The 16880-nt window shown below is 40.0% G+C and overlaps 1 protein-coding gene across 2 annotated transcripts in view; it reads left to right on the top strand.

Annotated features, from left to right (window-relative positions):
* stim1a (stromal interaction molecule 1a) overlaps window positions 1-14184 on the top strand; it is a 178940-nt gene extending 164756 nt beyond the window's left edge. Inside the window, exons 11-14 of one of the 2 annotated variants that reach the window (XM_034168377.1) lie at window positions 2275-2510; window positions 7634-7697; window positions 7914-8045; window positions 12084-14184. In XM_034168377.1, coding sequence (XP_034024268.1) covers window positions 2275-2510; window positions 7634-7697; window positions 7914-8045; window positions 12084-12588 — 937 coding nt within the window. In that variant the 3' untranslated portion in view covers window positions 12589-14184. The remainder of the gene's footprint in view (window positions 1-2274; window positions 2511-7633; window positions 7698-7913; window positions 8046-12083) is intronic. The other variant, XM_034168378.1, reaches the window with a different exon arrangement.
* The last annotated feature ends 2696 nt before the right edge of the window (window positions 14185-16880 follow it).

Below are 16880 nucleotides of genomic sequence, written 5' to 3'. Positions count from 1 at the left end.
CTCTTGCTTCATCGCAGCCTTTTCTGCATCCAGCTTTCTTTTCCTTGGCTTTCTATCGGGTTGAACCATTAAACGTAACGGTGAAAGTGGTAGTTTTCGGCTGTATTCCCTCTGCCATTGTACCGAAGTGAACTTCTTCGGTGAAACGAGATGAGCGTGCACGCACAGAGGAGGGAGAGACGGAGGGGGGCGTTGAGCCTGGTGACGCGAGTACGAAGAACTAGACATGAAGGCATCTGATTGGTTTTTTGAGACCACACCGCGGGGGTTGTACTGGTCGGAATTTTATTGATCCTACAGCTGCTACAGACGTCTGATTTTTTTTTTTTTTTTTTTTTTTTTTCCTTTTTCTGAATACATAATGTATTGATGACTGTTAGGATAGATGGCCCATTTCACCCAATATAACAAAGTGTTTCTGAACAGAGTTACCTACCCTAGCTTTAACAAATGCATGTGGAACCATGCTTTCGTGTTTTGACTAGAAAAAAATATGAAGCATTATGCATGGTATGATGCAGTGAGATGATCCCTTTCATTGTTCAGGATATCTGAGAACATGTATGGTTTATTTGTTGGTGTCTGAGACTTCATTGGGAACATACTATACTTAACTTCATTGTACTTTATCTTAACTAAGGATGGCTATAGTAGTTTTGTGTGCATTAGATTTACATTTTATTAATTGTTTGCATTTTATTCATTTGTCTATAATAGAGGTGTATTAGTGTCTTGTAAGGGGTGACCACACAACGAGTGAAATTGAGTGGTAAATGGTTTGAACATGACCAAAAACACCACACCCTGGGATGCGCAGGCAACCGTGTGGTGATGTTTGTGGAGCGTAGTGGCATGTTTGTTCCATATCATGGCAAGTGCTACATGTTTCCAAACATCACAAACAAACCTTATTTGTGAGAGGCTTAAGTCAGTTTGATTTCTGTAAAATTTAAAGAAAGTTGTAACTCATTGCTGATTGAAAGTTGTAGCTCGTTGCTGAATGAAGCAATCAAACTTTAGCACTGCACTTGTAGAGCGCAAACCTCTGCCAACACTAGTTTCCAATTCCACAAATTTTTACCTTGGAAAAGTTTTCAAGGTCAAAGTCCTTTTTGAAGTGAATTCATAAGCTAAATTAGATGTGATCAAATGTCAGTAGTATGTATTTAGTTATGCACTTGAATCAAAGTTTTTTGTAGTGTTAGGTTTTTTCCAGCTTTTTCGGTTTCTGATTTCTTTTTCACATTTTCACAGAACATTGGTCAACACTGCTATGCACAATTTGTCATTGCTTTTTGGCACTTGGTTTCTGACTAATAACTGGAAGCTAGACAAACAGGCATAAAATTGGAACCTCCATCCAGTTTTGGTGGTGTAGGTAAGTCCATAACAGAAAAATGAGAATGATTGAGACACTTTTGATTGCGATATAATGCAAAATGTACACCAAATAGGCTTTTCAATATTAAATTCAAATGTCCGCAAAATCCACAATACAGATCAGATTTGGCTCAAATGTTGTCAGGCGATAGAGTGCCAGTCTGCACTTTCAAATATCAGAGTGATTGGGGCATATTTGATTAAGATATAATGTAAAATATACAGTAAATGGGGTTTTCAATGTTAAATTTAATTGGCTACAAAATCTGTAATCCAGATCGATCTGGTGTCGCCAATTTACCATCCTACATAAAGCTCTCAGATATGAAAGAAATTCAGTATTTTTTGACAGGAATTTTTGAAAATTTGTTCAGTGTTAAATGATAGGGATTTTTCAATTTTCCAAGATTTTTCCTGATTTGGACCTTTAACGTATGACCTTGAAAGTTAAATCACTTTTTGTCTATCAGGATATGTATCTACAATAAAACTTTCATAATGATATATGAAAATTTGTGGATTACTGGTTCATAAACAACGGATGAAAACATAACCTCCTCCCAACTTCGTTGGCGGAGGTGGTAATTGAAAATCACTTTAATTTTCAATTTCAGTTTATTTTCATTTATATAGCACCAAATCATAACAGAGGCGCTTCACAAAAGTAAGGTCTAACCTTACTAACCCCCAGAGCAGCAGTGATAAGGAAAAACTTCCTCTGAGGAAGAAACCTCAAGTAGATCAGACTCAAAGGGGTGACCCTCTGCTTGGGTCATGCTACAGACATAATTTACAGAACACTTTCTTTGAACATCATTTTAAACCTGCTTTGCACAAATGATGTCTTGTGAGTGATCTAGCCCCCCCCCCCCTTTTTTTTTTTGTCGTTCCTAGGCAGGCACTGGGCGAGGTGACAGCAGCGCTGAGGGAGAGACTGAATCGCTGGCAGCAGATCGAACTCCTCACAGGTTTCACTATCGTCAGCAACCCGGGTCTGCCTTCACTGGCCTCAGCCCTCAACCTTGATCCCAGCTTCATGGGTGGTGGCAGAGCTACACCTCAGCACTTCATCATGACTGATGATATAGATGACTTGGATGAGGACATCGTGCCGTCTGGAACTCTGCAATGTAAGAGTTCATCTGAATCTGTCAACCGTTCTGTGGGAATTGGCAAAGGGTCCATTAAACCTCCCAAGGTCCTGATGGAGAAATCAAAAAATCATCCCGCATGAGTATCTTGAGCTGTTTTGTTGTGGATTTTTTTTTTTTTTTTCTTTTTGAGAAAGAGAGAGAGTGAGGGAGGATTATGTGTGACCCTCCCTCACGGTAAGTGTATGATGTACAACGTGCTATAAATTCTTTTACATGGTCCACTTGAATTCCTCTTGTAAAGTCTTTTAATTTTGGATAAACTGCTTCGATTTTCAGTTAAACAAGGCTGAAGACTTTCTTTGACTTTCCTCTGGAATCTCTTGAAAAGGATTAGGTTTTGTGAATTATTTGTAGTAGATATGTCCTGCGTGCCACAAAATATTTGAATTGTGGTATAATACCTGAAAAATACAGGCACCTTCTCTTGAATGAAGTTTTTATTTGACAGAAAAAAAATACTGTTCTTGTTTTCCAAATCAATACTTTGATGATATGGTTTGTTGACAAAAAGGGTTCCATGTTTGACTCAGCAGTATCACACAACCTTTCAACTTTTTGTTGAAGTACAACAAAAACCATTTGTGACTGCAACTGCAAAGAAGTAAGTTCTTTCAGCTTCTCCCATTTTTCATTGATTTGAGATGGACCTGCATGTTGATTTGGCATGTTTGCATCAAATGCCCTTCTTGATGATCTTGAACCAGAAGCCTTCCACTCTGGAAGCAAGCACACTAACTACTTGGCCACCATGCTGCCCTCGACAATAACTGAGTAAATCTTTTTATAACATTACCGTAGTTCCTTGATTAATAATAGCCCAGGTGTTTTTTTTTTCAAACCATGTGCACACTCTATGCCTAAGTGAGGCAGGCTCGTATCCAAGGCAGGCTAGTATTAACAAAATGCAGCTTGCTTCCTGCTCTGTAATTTCTAAGTTTCACACATATCCCTTGTTGTAGTGAACCAAACACAACCACGTTACATTTGTCATGTGGCATCTAGCTAGATGTTCTCAGTATCTTACAATCAGCTTACCTTGCCATATTACAACAGTTTCGACCATTTGAAGCGCGATTCCTTCGTGGATGGTGGTGATTTCTTCATCTGGAGCAGGTTCTGGACCTTTTCTCTCCCTCCTCCGGCTGCTGCAGGTCAGCGATTAGGGCTTTGTCAGTGCTGAAGATTTCCTGGCAATTCAAAGTTTTTGGATGTGACTCTTAGATCCTTACTGCTGGTACAGATTTTGCCAGAATTTATGCACGCACCTGCATGTGTGGCATGTATAAATTCCAGCCCAGAGTCACATCCAGAAACTTTGAATTGTCATCACAGAATCGTCCACCTTCATCACTGATCTGCAGCAGCCTGAGAAGGAAGAAGAAATCATCATCCGCACTGACAATCCCTCCTAAAAACAGTCAAATCAAAATTTACTTTTATAGATTAGTCTAAATTTTCAGGGCTCACCTGTAATATTTTATGCCAATTATTTTTTTTTCTTGTTCAAAGCTGAAGAAATAGATCCACAAATAATGTGCTTCCTTTGCTTCATTTAATGATGATAATTAATTGTAAAATGTACCTACCTTGCTGTATTTCTTTTTTTTATTTTTTTTTCAGCAAACACAACAGCTTGCAGCTTTGTCTCAATGGTGTATGAACTGTACTTCCTTTTTGTGACATCACTGGTAGGAGTTGCTCCCTCAGGAGTCAAATTACTGGTATATTGTACGTCAGCAGACACGCTCAAGCAGGAGGCTGTCATATGGACCTGCAACTGCTCAGACAGACAGTGAGCCAGGCAGCAATGTCTAGCGGTTAACGTACGTGACCTGGCCTTTAAATAAGACCGGTGCGTATTTAATGGCCCGGTCACACGGCACTTAACGAAGGGCAGCGAAGCCCAAATGAAACAAGGAATCTGGACTTTCGTTGACTTTCATTGGCATTGTTTAACCTTCATGCAGCTTTGTTCCTGCAGCTTTCGTTTCGTCAGGATTTTTAAACTGTTGAAAAATTTGAATGAATGCCGCCGAAAACCTCAATTCGTCTGTATTTCATTTTGCTGTAGTTCTTGGTAGTTTTTTATCGTTTGCTTAGTTTTTGTAACGTTAGCTTTTAGTTTGACATCGTTTGACCAGATGAATGTTTTCACACAGTACAAAAGCCGGTTTGTGAGTGCTGCTGCGTTCATGTACAGTTGGAAAGTACAGGGCAAACTCAGCCTGCTTGGATTTTTTTTTTTATCTGGGTGGCGGGTGAGGTCAGCCTCATTGACCTCAGGTACCTTATATAGGCCAGAATTATTTTGTGTGGATACAATTAATTATTTTACTAAAAATAAAATTAAAACCATGCTCCTGCTGCAAGCAACTGCTGAATTTGAAACAACAAAAAAAAGTTGTGTAATTTCCAACGTTTCTTGAATGTAGCAGCAGCCTCTTCACCTCTTGCACTTATTATTTTTTATTAAATATAATAATATGAGTGTAGGAATGATAATCCAGCCCTTATGTACATGTGGCAACAGGTCGATGATTCAGATGATTACATAAGAGCTGTTCTTGAAGGCAGAATTCATGTTGCGGATCAGCTGCTCAGTGATCAACTGGTGGAAAGAACTGCACATGAAGAGTCAATGCATGGCGTTCACACGGACTGATCAGTTTGCTGCTCTAATATATTCAGTCATCTTTACACTTATATTTCTTCCCTTTTTTGACAGTTTTTTGTTACAAATCAATATATATGGCCTAGTAACATAATTCTGCTACAGCAATCCACCAAGGCACACCAATTTTTTTTTAATTGGAGCAAGACGGAGTGCGCAGCATGTTGTCAGACAGTGAGGATTCTGACAATGAGGTGATCCCTCTTTTGTTTTGGGCGAGGAACCAGAGCAGGTGGGTCCACCGACATGCACACAGATCTCCACAGTGGGTTGGATCACGTGCTTCTGTTTGTAGTGTCTCCAGGACTCGGGCACTACAGAGCTCCATCACAGCGCCGAGTCCTGGAACGCAGAGATGCAGACACACTGCTCCAGCAGTGGCTCCAGGCGTGGACATCAGCGTTAGCTTTGGTTTCATTTTGTTCCTCTTTTGTCCCTTTTGTGCTCTTGATTCTCAGGTTATTCGGTAATAAAGCTCGTTCGTCCACCTTTTCTCAACGATTTTTGACTTTTTCCCTTTGTTCAGGAATCGTCATATGCCGTGTGTCCGGGCCATTAGTGACAGATATCTGAAGCTTTTGTACAACAATCATTTCCACATAAATTCAACATTATTTCATAATAAAAGACGGGAGACCGATCAGAGCACGACACCAGCCCAGACTGACTCTCTACACCCAAATCGATCAAAGGAAATAATGTGATTATTAACCATCAGATGACAAAGTAAAACCTCTTAAGATGTCAAAGTAAAGCCTCTTAAATCATTCTAAAGTCAGTTATAAGCAGAGAGGAGGTGATAATCGGTGCATCACTGCTAATGCTCAGAAAGGAAGCATGCGCAGTGAAGGCAGGGGGATTGATCTGTAGGTGGGACCGTTCAGTCTGCAACACCAGTTATTAAATGAGGCAGGCCCATATTTAATGTCCGGCATTTAATCAAGGAAATGCGGTAAGTGGCTCTCCCGTTCTCACTCATCTGTCCCTCCCCTGCCTTTGACATTTGGTTCCTACTGCTCTCTTGTTGTCCCAGGTGTGGCTGGCAACTGTGACACAGTGAAGCCGTTCTCCCACTGCAGATTTGTGGACCCGATTCCCTTCCTGATTCCAAAAATGAGGAAATCTGGCCTAATTTATGACAAAAACAGTCTAACGTTATCATATACTCATGTAGCAGGTTTGTGCAGACTACAAACGGATTTGAAGACAGCTTATGACATGAGAGTTCCTGAGCATGCTCATGTCAGCATCTGAAAACTGTCTTCTGCAGAAAATTGTGACATGCTTTTCATGGGATTATGGGTGTAAGTTAAATTCAACAAACATTGAGTCTCTGAGCACATTTTCACCCCACTATAATGAAATTGCCCACTGTACGCTCAAAGAAATAACACAATCTGCAATGCACTTTCATTTTAACTTACATTGTAGCCTGTCATCAAAATAACTGAACAGCCAAAATCACCAAAATTAAATTATTTCAAGAGGCCTGGTGAAATGATGAGGCTATCTGTAAAATTTAAGTTGGACTTATGCTGTGTAGGATTTGGCACCAGTTCGGTGTGTGACAGTAGAGCGAAACAATATAAGGTGACAGTCCAGCTTCTTATAATATGCTGCCCCATGAGCATGCGAGCCAAAATATTTCCTCTTGGCTCACGCCACAGCACCGTACATGATCAGCTTTCATGTCGCTCATATGCCCTGAGTTTTGCTAAGTAGTACTTCATATTTGTACGTATTACCCCTTATCTACACATATGACATCTGGCTATTTTCAGTGTCTCAATCACAGTGTGCCCCCACGTCACACTTTTTTTTTTTTAAAGCATGTTTACAACTTTCTCAGAAGCTCAGAATGACCTACAGCACTATGTTTACAACCTATTACAGCTCATTTCAGGCCCTGATTTGGGTCATTGCCTAACAAACAGCCAACCGGGTGTCAAATATCAAATGGGAGAACAGTTTTCTATTTATTTATGCTCCAGTTGCATTGTCAGTCTTACAAACCTGGCCCCCAATGGTTGTTGTCACCACACAAGACACTTGTACTTTCTTGCTCTATCTGCTAAAATGTGCAGTTACAAGAAGTTTTTTTTTTTTTTTAAACATGTTAAACCTTTATTAACATGTTTGAACTGGTAGCATAGTCCTTGTTTCCTTTTTAAGGACTATGACATGTTTTGGAAATTTTTGTATGTGCTTTAGCACAGATGTGCAATATCCAAGTCTAGTGACAAGTGGGATTCACCTTTGTCATTGCGTTGTCTCAGTTTTAAGCTCTGTTTTAGGCAGAAGGGCAAATATTTGCCCCAGCACCTGTGTCTTTCTATTGATATCCAGGTTGTCTCTTCATAATCTTGTCCATCAGATTTTAAATATAGAGTGGTTCTGTTTAATGCAGTTGTGTTTTTTCCCCCTACAGCCACCAGTATGATGTCCCTGCGCCAACGCTACATTGATCCCCAGCTGGCAATGGGCTCTCAGAGGTTGGTAGACAGTTGCCTGATGGTGGGGCATCAAGGGGAGGGAAGCCCGTACCCATCCAGATCTAAGGCTAACTTCAGACAGTCACGCAGCCACTCTTTTGGGCACCTTGACAGTTTCCCTTTGGCCCCTCTCTCCTCAGCTGTCTCTCATCCTTCTGTCATCTGTACTTCCAACTCAAACTCTCAGTCTCTTCACCCTTCATCCTGTTTGCCCAGCTCTGTGGGTGGCACTATAGCTCCTCACTCCTCCCATACATATCATGCTTCTTTCCAGCCGATGGACCCCATTCCTGATTGCACTGTCTCAGATGACTCCGAAGCACTCTCCTCATGCAACAACAGCTTCGGGTACCCATCTATTTCCAGTTCTCCACATCGCATGGGTGTGGATGTTTTTTGCTTCATGCCATGATGTTTCTTAACACTTTACAAGCTTTCAGTGGTTTGCATCATGTTTTTGCATTCTTTATCTTTTCATACTTTTTTCTCATTAATTTCCTTAAATGCCATTAAACCTCGTGAGGGATTATCACAGTCCCTTGACAACCACTTGCCTGGTTCTACAAAAATGGTTGCTAGTGGAAAATGAATATCATCACAACAGCTGCTTTGGCAGTCAACTGTTCTGATTAAACAAAACCCATATAACAAGGAGGCAAATCACTGCAGATCTGATCAAGTGCAAAGTTCTAATTATTTTCCAGGTGGCCTGTGAGAAATTGTCAGCCAATATGAAATGGAGACCTTACATTGTTGTGGAAAGTTTTTCTGTTCTCCATTTTATTCCTTTGCAGGCACTGCAGTCCTCTGCCTACGTTTGTTTTGCTTTGAGATTAGTGAAAGCTAAACGCAGGCACACATACTACGAGAGCTGCGTAAATTTTGCTGGGTGGCACGTCATATTTTGCACAAGTTTACTGGTTTAAACATTGCTATATTTATGTTCACTTTTAAATCATACTTGAACGAGTAGACCAACTGGGTGGTAAAAGAAGCCACAGCCAGAGCTCTTGCATACTATCAGCATAACTGCAGTGTAACTGCCATAAAAGTGGCATAAGATGAGTGCAAATATTTATACATATCTGTTGACATTTACTAACACTATGAGAGCCATAGTGAAATTACTAAAACAACTCTCATTCATTTAATCCATCAACACTCTGCATGAGGATCAAAAAAGCCACGCACTGCACTCAGATTGGTCATCTAAACACAAAACTATTTCAAAAAGATGACGAACCAGCTTGAGCACTGTCATGGATATGAGACATTGTACTTGACAGCACTTTATAACTCCCCCCATAAAGCTCTCTTGTAAGACCATTCCAGTGAGATTAGTTCTGGTTCCAGAACTAGATTTACAAGCTGTTCTGTGCATTTTCATTATATATATATATATATATATATATATATATATATATATATATATATATATATATATATATATATATATATATATATATATATAATGCGCGCACACACACAGTAAAACTCGCATATAATGGATTCAGGTGGACCAGCAAATTTTCTCTGTTATATGTATAAAATGGACAAAATCTGTTTTTTTGTAAGTCCACTGCAGAGTGGTACCTTAAAATCTGAAAGCCTGTTTTATGCTTCTGCAGCTCTGTGGCCATGCAATGACCTTGACGTTTGTGACTCTTTTAAAGTTCTCTGTCACATCTTTATGCAATTTGCTGCAGGAACAGCAACTTTTTTCTGGATTAATTTGTCCCTCAATGAGCTTCACTTCTTTATGCAATCATCAATCTCCAAACCAACAGTACAGTATCTACAATTTTTGCCCATAAATTGCGGCTCGTTTGAGCATCTTTTTCTGACTCCTTGTTGTAAAGTTGAAAAGGTATCTAAATGTAATCAGCTTGCACACTGCAGAAACTTTTCAAATATGATGGAAGAGAAAGGAGTGGAAACATGAGAGACAAATTACAGCCCTTGCAGTCTCGGTTGTTTAGCAGGTGCACGTCAGTCTACAGAGAGGGTTCTCAGCCAGGCAGAGGGCTCTGATCTAAAGTGGTTGTCCTTGATATGCCAAACCCAGGGATATGTGTGAAATCTAACACCATATTACTATGCAGGCAGCAAGCAGCTTTTTGTAAATAATTGCCAGCCTTGAATTACGCCCTGCCTCGTTTAGGTCCTGGGTCTGAGCATGGTTTGGGAAAAAATTAACGCCTGGTCTTTTAATGTAGGAAATACTGTGCCCACTTTCCTCGAATTGGTGCGTGTCAGTGCTGAACTTCATTTTGTACCTCTGTTACTGGGAGCGTCCAGGCTGCTCTGTCCAATGCAGTGGGGTAAAAAAGTATTTAGTCAGTCTGTGATTAAGTTCTCCTACTTAGAAACATGAGAGGGGTCTGTAATTTTCATCATAGGTACACTTCAACTGTGAGAGACAAAATGAGGAAAAAAAATCCAGAAAATCACATTGTAGGATTTTTAAAGAATTTATTTGTAAATTATGGTGGAAAATAAGTATTTGGTCAATAACAAAAGTTCAACTCAATACTTTGTAACATATCCTTTGTTGGCAATGACAGAGGTAAAAAGTTTCCTGAAAGTCTTCACCAGGTTTTCACACACTGTAGCTGGTATTTTGGCCTATTCCTCCATGCAGATCTCCTCTAAAGCAATGTTGTTTTGGGGCTGTTGCTGGGCAACACAGACTTTCAACTCCCTCAACAAATTTTCTATGGGGTTGATGTCTGGAGACTGGCTTGGCCACTCCAGGACCTTGAAATGTTTTTTATGGAGCCACTCCTTCGTTGCCTGAGTGGTGTGTTTGGGGTCATTGTCATGCTGGAAGACCCAGCCACATTGCATCTTAAATGCTGTCACTGATGGAAGGAGGTTTTGGCTTCAAATTTCACGATACATGGCCACGTTCATTCTTCCCTTAACACAGATCAGTCGTCCTGTCCCCTTTGCAGAAAAAACAGCCCCAAAGAATGATGTTTCCACCTTATGCTTCACAGTAGATATGGTGTTCTTGGAATGCAACTCAGCATTCTTCTTCCTCCAAACACGACAAGTTGAGTTTTTACCAAAATGTTCTATTTTGGTTTCATCTGACCACATGATATTCTCCCAATCCTCTTCTGTATCATCCATATGTTCTCTGGCATACTTAGATGGGCCTGGACAAGTACTGGCAGGGGGACACGTCTGGCACTGCAGGATTTGAGTCCCTCTCTGCGTGGTGTGTAGCCTTTGTTACTTTGGTCCCAGCTCTCTGCAGGTCATTCATCAGGTCCCTCCATGTAGTTCTGGGATTTTTGTTCACCATTCTCATGATCATTCTGACCCCACGGGATGACATTTTGCGTGGAGCCCCAGATCGAGGGAGATTATCAATTGTCTTGTATGTCTTCCATTTTCTTACAATTGCTCCCACAGTTGACTTATTCACACCAACCTGCTTGACTATTATAGATTCCCAGCCTGGTGCACATCTACAATTTTCTTCCTGGTGTCCTTCGACAGCTCTTTGGTCTTGACCATGGTTGAGTTTGGAGTCTGACTGTTTGAGGCTGTGGATAGGTGTCTTTTATACAGATGAGTTCCAGCAGATGCCATTAATACAGGTAACAGTTGGAGGACAGAAGAGCTTCTTAAAGAAGAAGTTACAGGTCTGTGAGAGCCAGAAATCTTGCTTGTTTGTGGGTGACCAAATACTTATTTTCCACCGTAATTTACAAATACATTCTTTAAAAATCCTACAATGTTATTTCCTGGATTTTTTTTTTTCTTCCTCATTTTGTCTCTTAGTTGAAGTGTACCTATGTTGAAAATTACAGACCTCTCTCATCTTTCTAAGTAGGAGAACTTGCACAATCAGGGACTGACTGAATACTTTTTTGCCCCATTGTACATGCGAGGGTTTTTTAATGGAAATGCATTGCGATTTGACAGGACTTTTTGTCCAATGTTATTGAAAATCCGTTCGACAAACTTCGGTATAATCGGTGTTTATTACATGGAAAACCATGCAAAAGCATTGGAACGTTTGCTTTTGTCCAGTGAGTGCAAATATCTGGTTTATACCATGACGGTTTATGAGAGTTTTACTGTGTGTACACACACACACACACACACATACATATATATAATATATATAATATATATATATATATATATATATATATATATATATATATATATATATATATATATATTATATTGCTACTTGTCTTCCTGATACTTGCTTGTGTTACTAACAAGTGTGGATTTTCAGTGTCCAGACTGTGTTCTGAGTACTTCTGGATATGCAGGCATAGTTTAGATGAACGCCAGCATGTAATGTGCTTCAAATTTTTTAATCGATACCATTTTAAGATTTTGTGTGATTCTTTTCCATTACAGGGACCTAAATCGCTCTGATTCTGACTCCTCCCTGTTAGTTTCTCAAATTGGTGATCGGCTATCTGCCTACAGCTCCAAAGGCTTCATCAAATCCAGTTCTTTCATGCAAGCCCCACCTTCCACCCGCACAGAGGAAACCACCTCACTGCATGCTTACACCCCCAATGGAGAGAACCGGGTTAACGAAGCAGGAGGTCACGTGGAGCCCGATAGCCCCATACAGATGAAGAAGGTTTATGGAATGGAGACGTCAAGCAGCCTGGGAGAGATCAACAGTCTGTCAGAGTCATCACGCTCCCTCAGCCCCAACTCCACTGAACCTGAAACACCGTCACCTACAGGAAACCCAGGGCTCCTGGGGGCAAAGGGAAGCAGCCGCATCCCACAGCTGTCTTCCAAGAAGAGCCCCCTGGAGGAGGACAGTGGATCAACGGGAGAAGACACAGATTCTACTGCCAGCCGCAAGAAACACACCTTCAAAATCTTCAAAAAACAAAAGAAATAGGGGCTATGTGAACTCTTTGCTCTAAATGCTGTTTGACTGTATCTGTCTTTGCTCTTTTTTTTTTCATTTTTTGATTTATTAATGGTTACATGATGGTGCAATATGTCACCATTGCATCTTTTTGTAGGCATAATACCTACATAAACTGGACTATGGGAGCAACCAGCTATTCAGTTGCATCTGCATATGTGGTCAAAGTTGCATATGTGGGAAATGGGTTGGTTTATACATTAATATGTGAAGTATTTATTCTGCAGGAGAATATACCAGCCTTACCGGAAATGTCTAATGGTGGGTTTTCTTTCTTGTTATACAATTTTGAACATTTTGCATGTTTGTACTTTGGTTTGGCTGATACCTGAATGCTCTTTAGTGTTTGCTTGGTTCTTGTCCTCAAGCTGTTTGGACACTTGGTGTTTCTTTTATTAGCTCCTTTGAGTCTAATATGAATGCGCCCCCCCACCACCACCCATTTTGCTTTGCCCAAATGCCTGTCTGTGATGAACTACCCCCTTTCCACTTACCGGCAGAACAAATTAAGATACTACACAGAATGATGGCCAAACCATGTAATTTAGCATGACGTATTGGCACAATGCCACTGTGCCAGTTGTACATCTGATTTCCTCTGACATGTTCACATGACATGTATTTAAAAAAAAAAAAAAAAAATCTTTAAGTGCATTAATGTACTCAGTTTTCTGGCTTGGGTGTTATCAGTGGCAAAATTACATCAGGTGTATAAAGTGAAGAGTAACCGAGTAGGTGGATCCTCTAAAATTGAAGGATGAGTTGAGTGCCATGTGTGCTTGACAGAATCATTGATCAAAGAGTAGCAGAAATGTCAACATTTTACCCCTGTTGAATATTTGAATTTCAGTTTCCTTTCATATTTTGGACCAGCAATTGCTGTAGTGTTTATTTGATAAAACTGTTTGCACATATGAAGTGAAGTACTTGGTTAAAATTGCTCTCAAATATATATATATATATTAATCCTTAGTTACATGTATTATAAAGAAATGAGAATCATTGCTGGCAGTTTTGTGTTAATGTAACATGAGTGATATAGGTGAGCACCAAATTCCTCATTGGATAGGAAAACCTGTATGTGCATGTCAAGAATTTACCCATACCTTGCAAAAGGTTTTATGTTGACACCCCTTTAAAAACAAGTCTATAGTAGTGATTTGTGTTTATTCTTAAAACTGCTGAAGTGTTATAATTAAATAGGTGGAGTCTCATTTGCAAAACTAAAATTATGCATATGCACAAAAATGTAAAACGGTGTTACCCCCCCCCCCCCCCCCCCCCCCAATTATTTTAAACCATGCGTACATGCACCTGGAAGCAGTATTCATTATCGATGACACTCTACTTGGGATTGTGTGCACATGGATCAGCCTCACACCCACTTTCAGCCATAAATGATCAAATGAAAAACTCAATGAATATTTAAACCAACAAAATAAGTCTAAGTATTTAATTATGGCAACCAAGAGGAAGAGCAGTAACCCTTTTCTGAAACAGAAATCAAGGTGGTTGGGGTGAGGTGGAGACGAGAACCAAATTTGGTGGTCACAGCAGTGTGGTGACGAAAAGAGAAAAAAACTATCAACACGTTGCAGATGGATTTAATGCCGTTAGACTGCTTCATACCTTGCCCAAATAATTGCAATAATCCAGGCATGTACACCACTAATGTTTTTACAAGTGGTTCTAAAACAACAACAAAAAAAAGGGATATTGTAGAATTTTTTTTTGTTTGTTTTATTTGAGAAAGTGGCCAAGCAGTTAACTGTGCTTATTCCAGCACAGAAGGGTTCCCAGTTCAAGTCTGCGCCTGTCCATTCTCCATGTCATGTAGCATTGCATCAAGAAGGGCATCTGGGGTAAAACTTGTGCCAAATCAACACGCAGATCCACCTCTGATCTGCTGTGGTGACCGCAAGTGGAAAAGCTGAGAGGCTGAAGGGATTGTAGTCATTTCACAAAGTTAAAATGTTACGTCTTTGAGATGTTACATATAAAATAAAATGTTTCAAGCATTTTTAATTGAAATTTTGATTACTATGGCCTACAGCTAAAAAAAAAAAAAAAAAGTTTCACTTTAGGATTTTTTTTTTTTTTTTTTTTTAAGATCAATTAAAACCAAGTGTATTTATAATACAGAAATGCATTTCTGAAAAGTTTATACATTTATGCACGCAACGCTTGGTTGGGTCTCCTTTTCAATCAATTACTGTATTAACCTGGTGTCTCATTGCTTGTTGCACCAGTGATGTGTTATGGAAGCCTAAGTTGCTTTGATTGTGACCTTCGGCTTGTCTGTTGTTGGGTGTGGTGGCGCATCTTCCTCTTGATAATACTTAATAGATTTTGTGTCCGGTTCAGGTCAGATGAGTTGGTGGCTCATCAAGTACAGTAATCCAGTGGGCACCAAAGCAGTTTCTTATAGTTTGGCACTAGGTGTTAAGTCCTGCTGGAAAGGGAAACCAACATCTCCATAAAGCTTGGCCATGTTGACTCCAGAATTTGTAAAACAGTGGATGACATGTCAACTCAAATCATAACTGAGTGGAAACTTCACACTGGACTTCAAGCAGCTCTTGGATTCTGTGCCTCTCCACTCTTCTGCCAAATTCTGGGATCTTAGTTTTCTACCAAAATGCAAAGTGGACTTTCATCTGAAAAGACAACTTTAGACTACTGAGCAACTGTCCAGGTTTTTTTCTGCTTAGCCCTGGTAAGACATGTCTGACGCTTCTTCTTCAGGAGTGGCTTGACACGAGGAATGCAACATTTGTTGGCCGTTTCTTGGACACGTCTGTGTGTGGTTTCTCTTGATGCACAGACTCCGGCCTCAGTCCACTCCTTGCAGTCTTGAGGCTGCAGTCAACCCTGCTGCTTCTGAATCTTTTCCTACCACACTCTTCCCTTCAGTCAACTTTACATGAATATGCTTTGATCCAGAACTTTGAACAGCCTGCCCTTTCAGCAATGACCTTCTGTAGCTTACCCTCCTTGTGGTGTGTGTGTGTGTCTGTCTTCTGGACAACTGTCAAGTCTGCTGTCTTACAGAGCCAGATTGAGAGATCCATGGTAAGTTGTGAGTTGCTCAAACTTGAAATGTAATATTTAAATATTTTTGGGATATGGGGGAGCTGTAGGCCATTATCAAAATAAAAAAAAATGAAACAGTTAATATGTAATGAGTCTAGAACATATAAACTTTTTGCTTTCTAAAATAAAATACTGAACTTCATGGTATTGTAATTTTTGAGATGCACTTGTACATTTCAGTGGCTATTTTGTGACATAGTGATGACGAAATATTTGAGGCTTATATTTTTACAACTGAAAGGTCCTGAAGGAATAATTACTGCTTACTGTCATACACTCAGGCTTCAGTTCACCACCTCCGCCTGGATTGCCAGTTTTCTCCAGTGTTCATACATATGGGTCAGAGTTTACGTACAGATAAGCACATTCTGCCATCAGGTTTCTATAGGTTGCAGTGTTTGGTGGGTAGTGGCATGCGCCTTTTTCTAGTCATGGTTTGTGCATATGCAACCCTTATAAATGAGACTCCTGGTGTTTTTTTGTTTTGTTTTTTTCTTACAAAATCAGGGAAACAGCCTTTTGTGGTGCATGTTGTGGTTATCCTTTCTTATTACTGTAGCTAGGTGGGGAATGAAAACTGCAGCAATCATGGGTACTGGAAAGGGCTATCGCTACAAGACAAAATTGTGTTCTTCAAGAATAACCAATCTGTCATTGTTTCATAGATGACTGAGCTAACAAAGTTACAAAAACATTACTTGTCCTGAAGTGCCAAAGTATAATTCTGTTGGAGGCCTTTTCCATAATGATGATGTGGTGTTTTGTAGTATACTGTTTACACAGAAAACAAAGTCACTAAGATTGTTTAAAGCATATTTTAGACTCGATAAGCCGAAGAGTCCAACATATGCCAAATGTGAAGTGCAAGATATTTATCTTTAATATGTTGATTTTAGAAATGCAAGCATTTTCCCTCCTATTGTTGGTGATGATCCTAAGATTGAAAACACTGAGAACAGATTCCAGGATGGTTATAGAAGCAGGGTGCTCCTACTCACGAACTACCAAAAACCGCTGCAAACGACAGCGGTAATGGGTGGTGTAGACCTGTTGTAGTTTTAATCCAGCAAAAATAATTCCCAACTGGGACTTTGTATCTCTTTTGCACGACAAAACTGTTCATGAAATATGTAATCTAAATGTGTTCATGCGTGAGAGTCTGCCCCCTC

Source organism: Thalassophryne amazonica, chromosome 4 (genome assembly GCF_902500255.1).
Source record: "Thalassophryne amazonica chromosome 4, fThaAma1.1, whole genome shotgun sequence".
Classification (NCBI taxonomy): domain Eukaryota; kingdom Metazoa; phylum Chordata; class Actinopteri; order Batrachoidiformes; family Batrachoididae; genus Thalassophryne; species Thalassophryne amazonica.
Note: the sequence above shows the minus strand (reverse complement) of the source record. Positions and strands in the feature narration are given on the sequence as shown.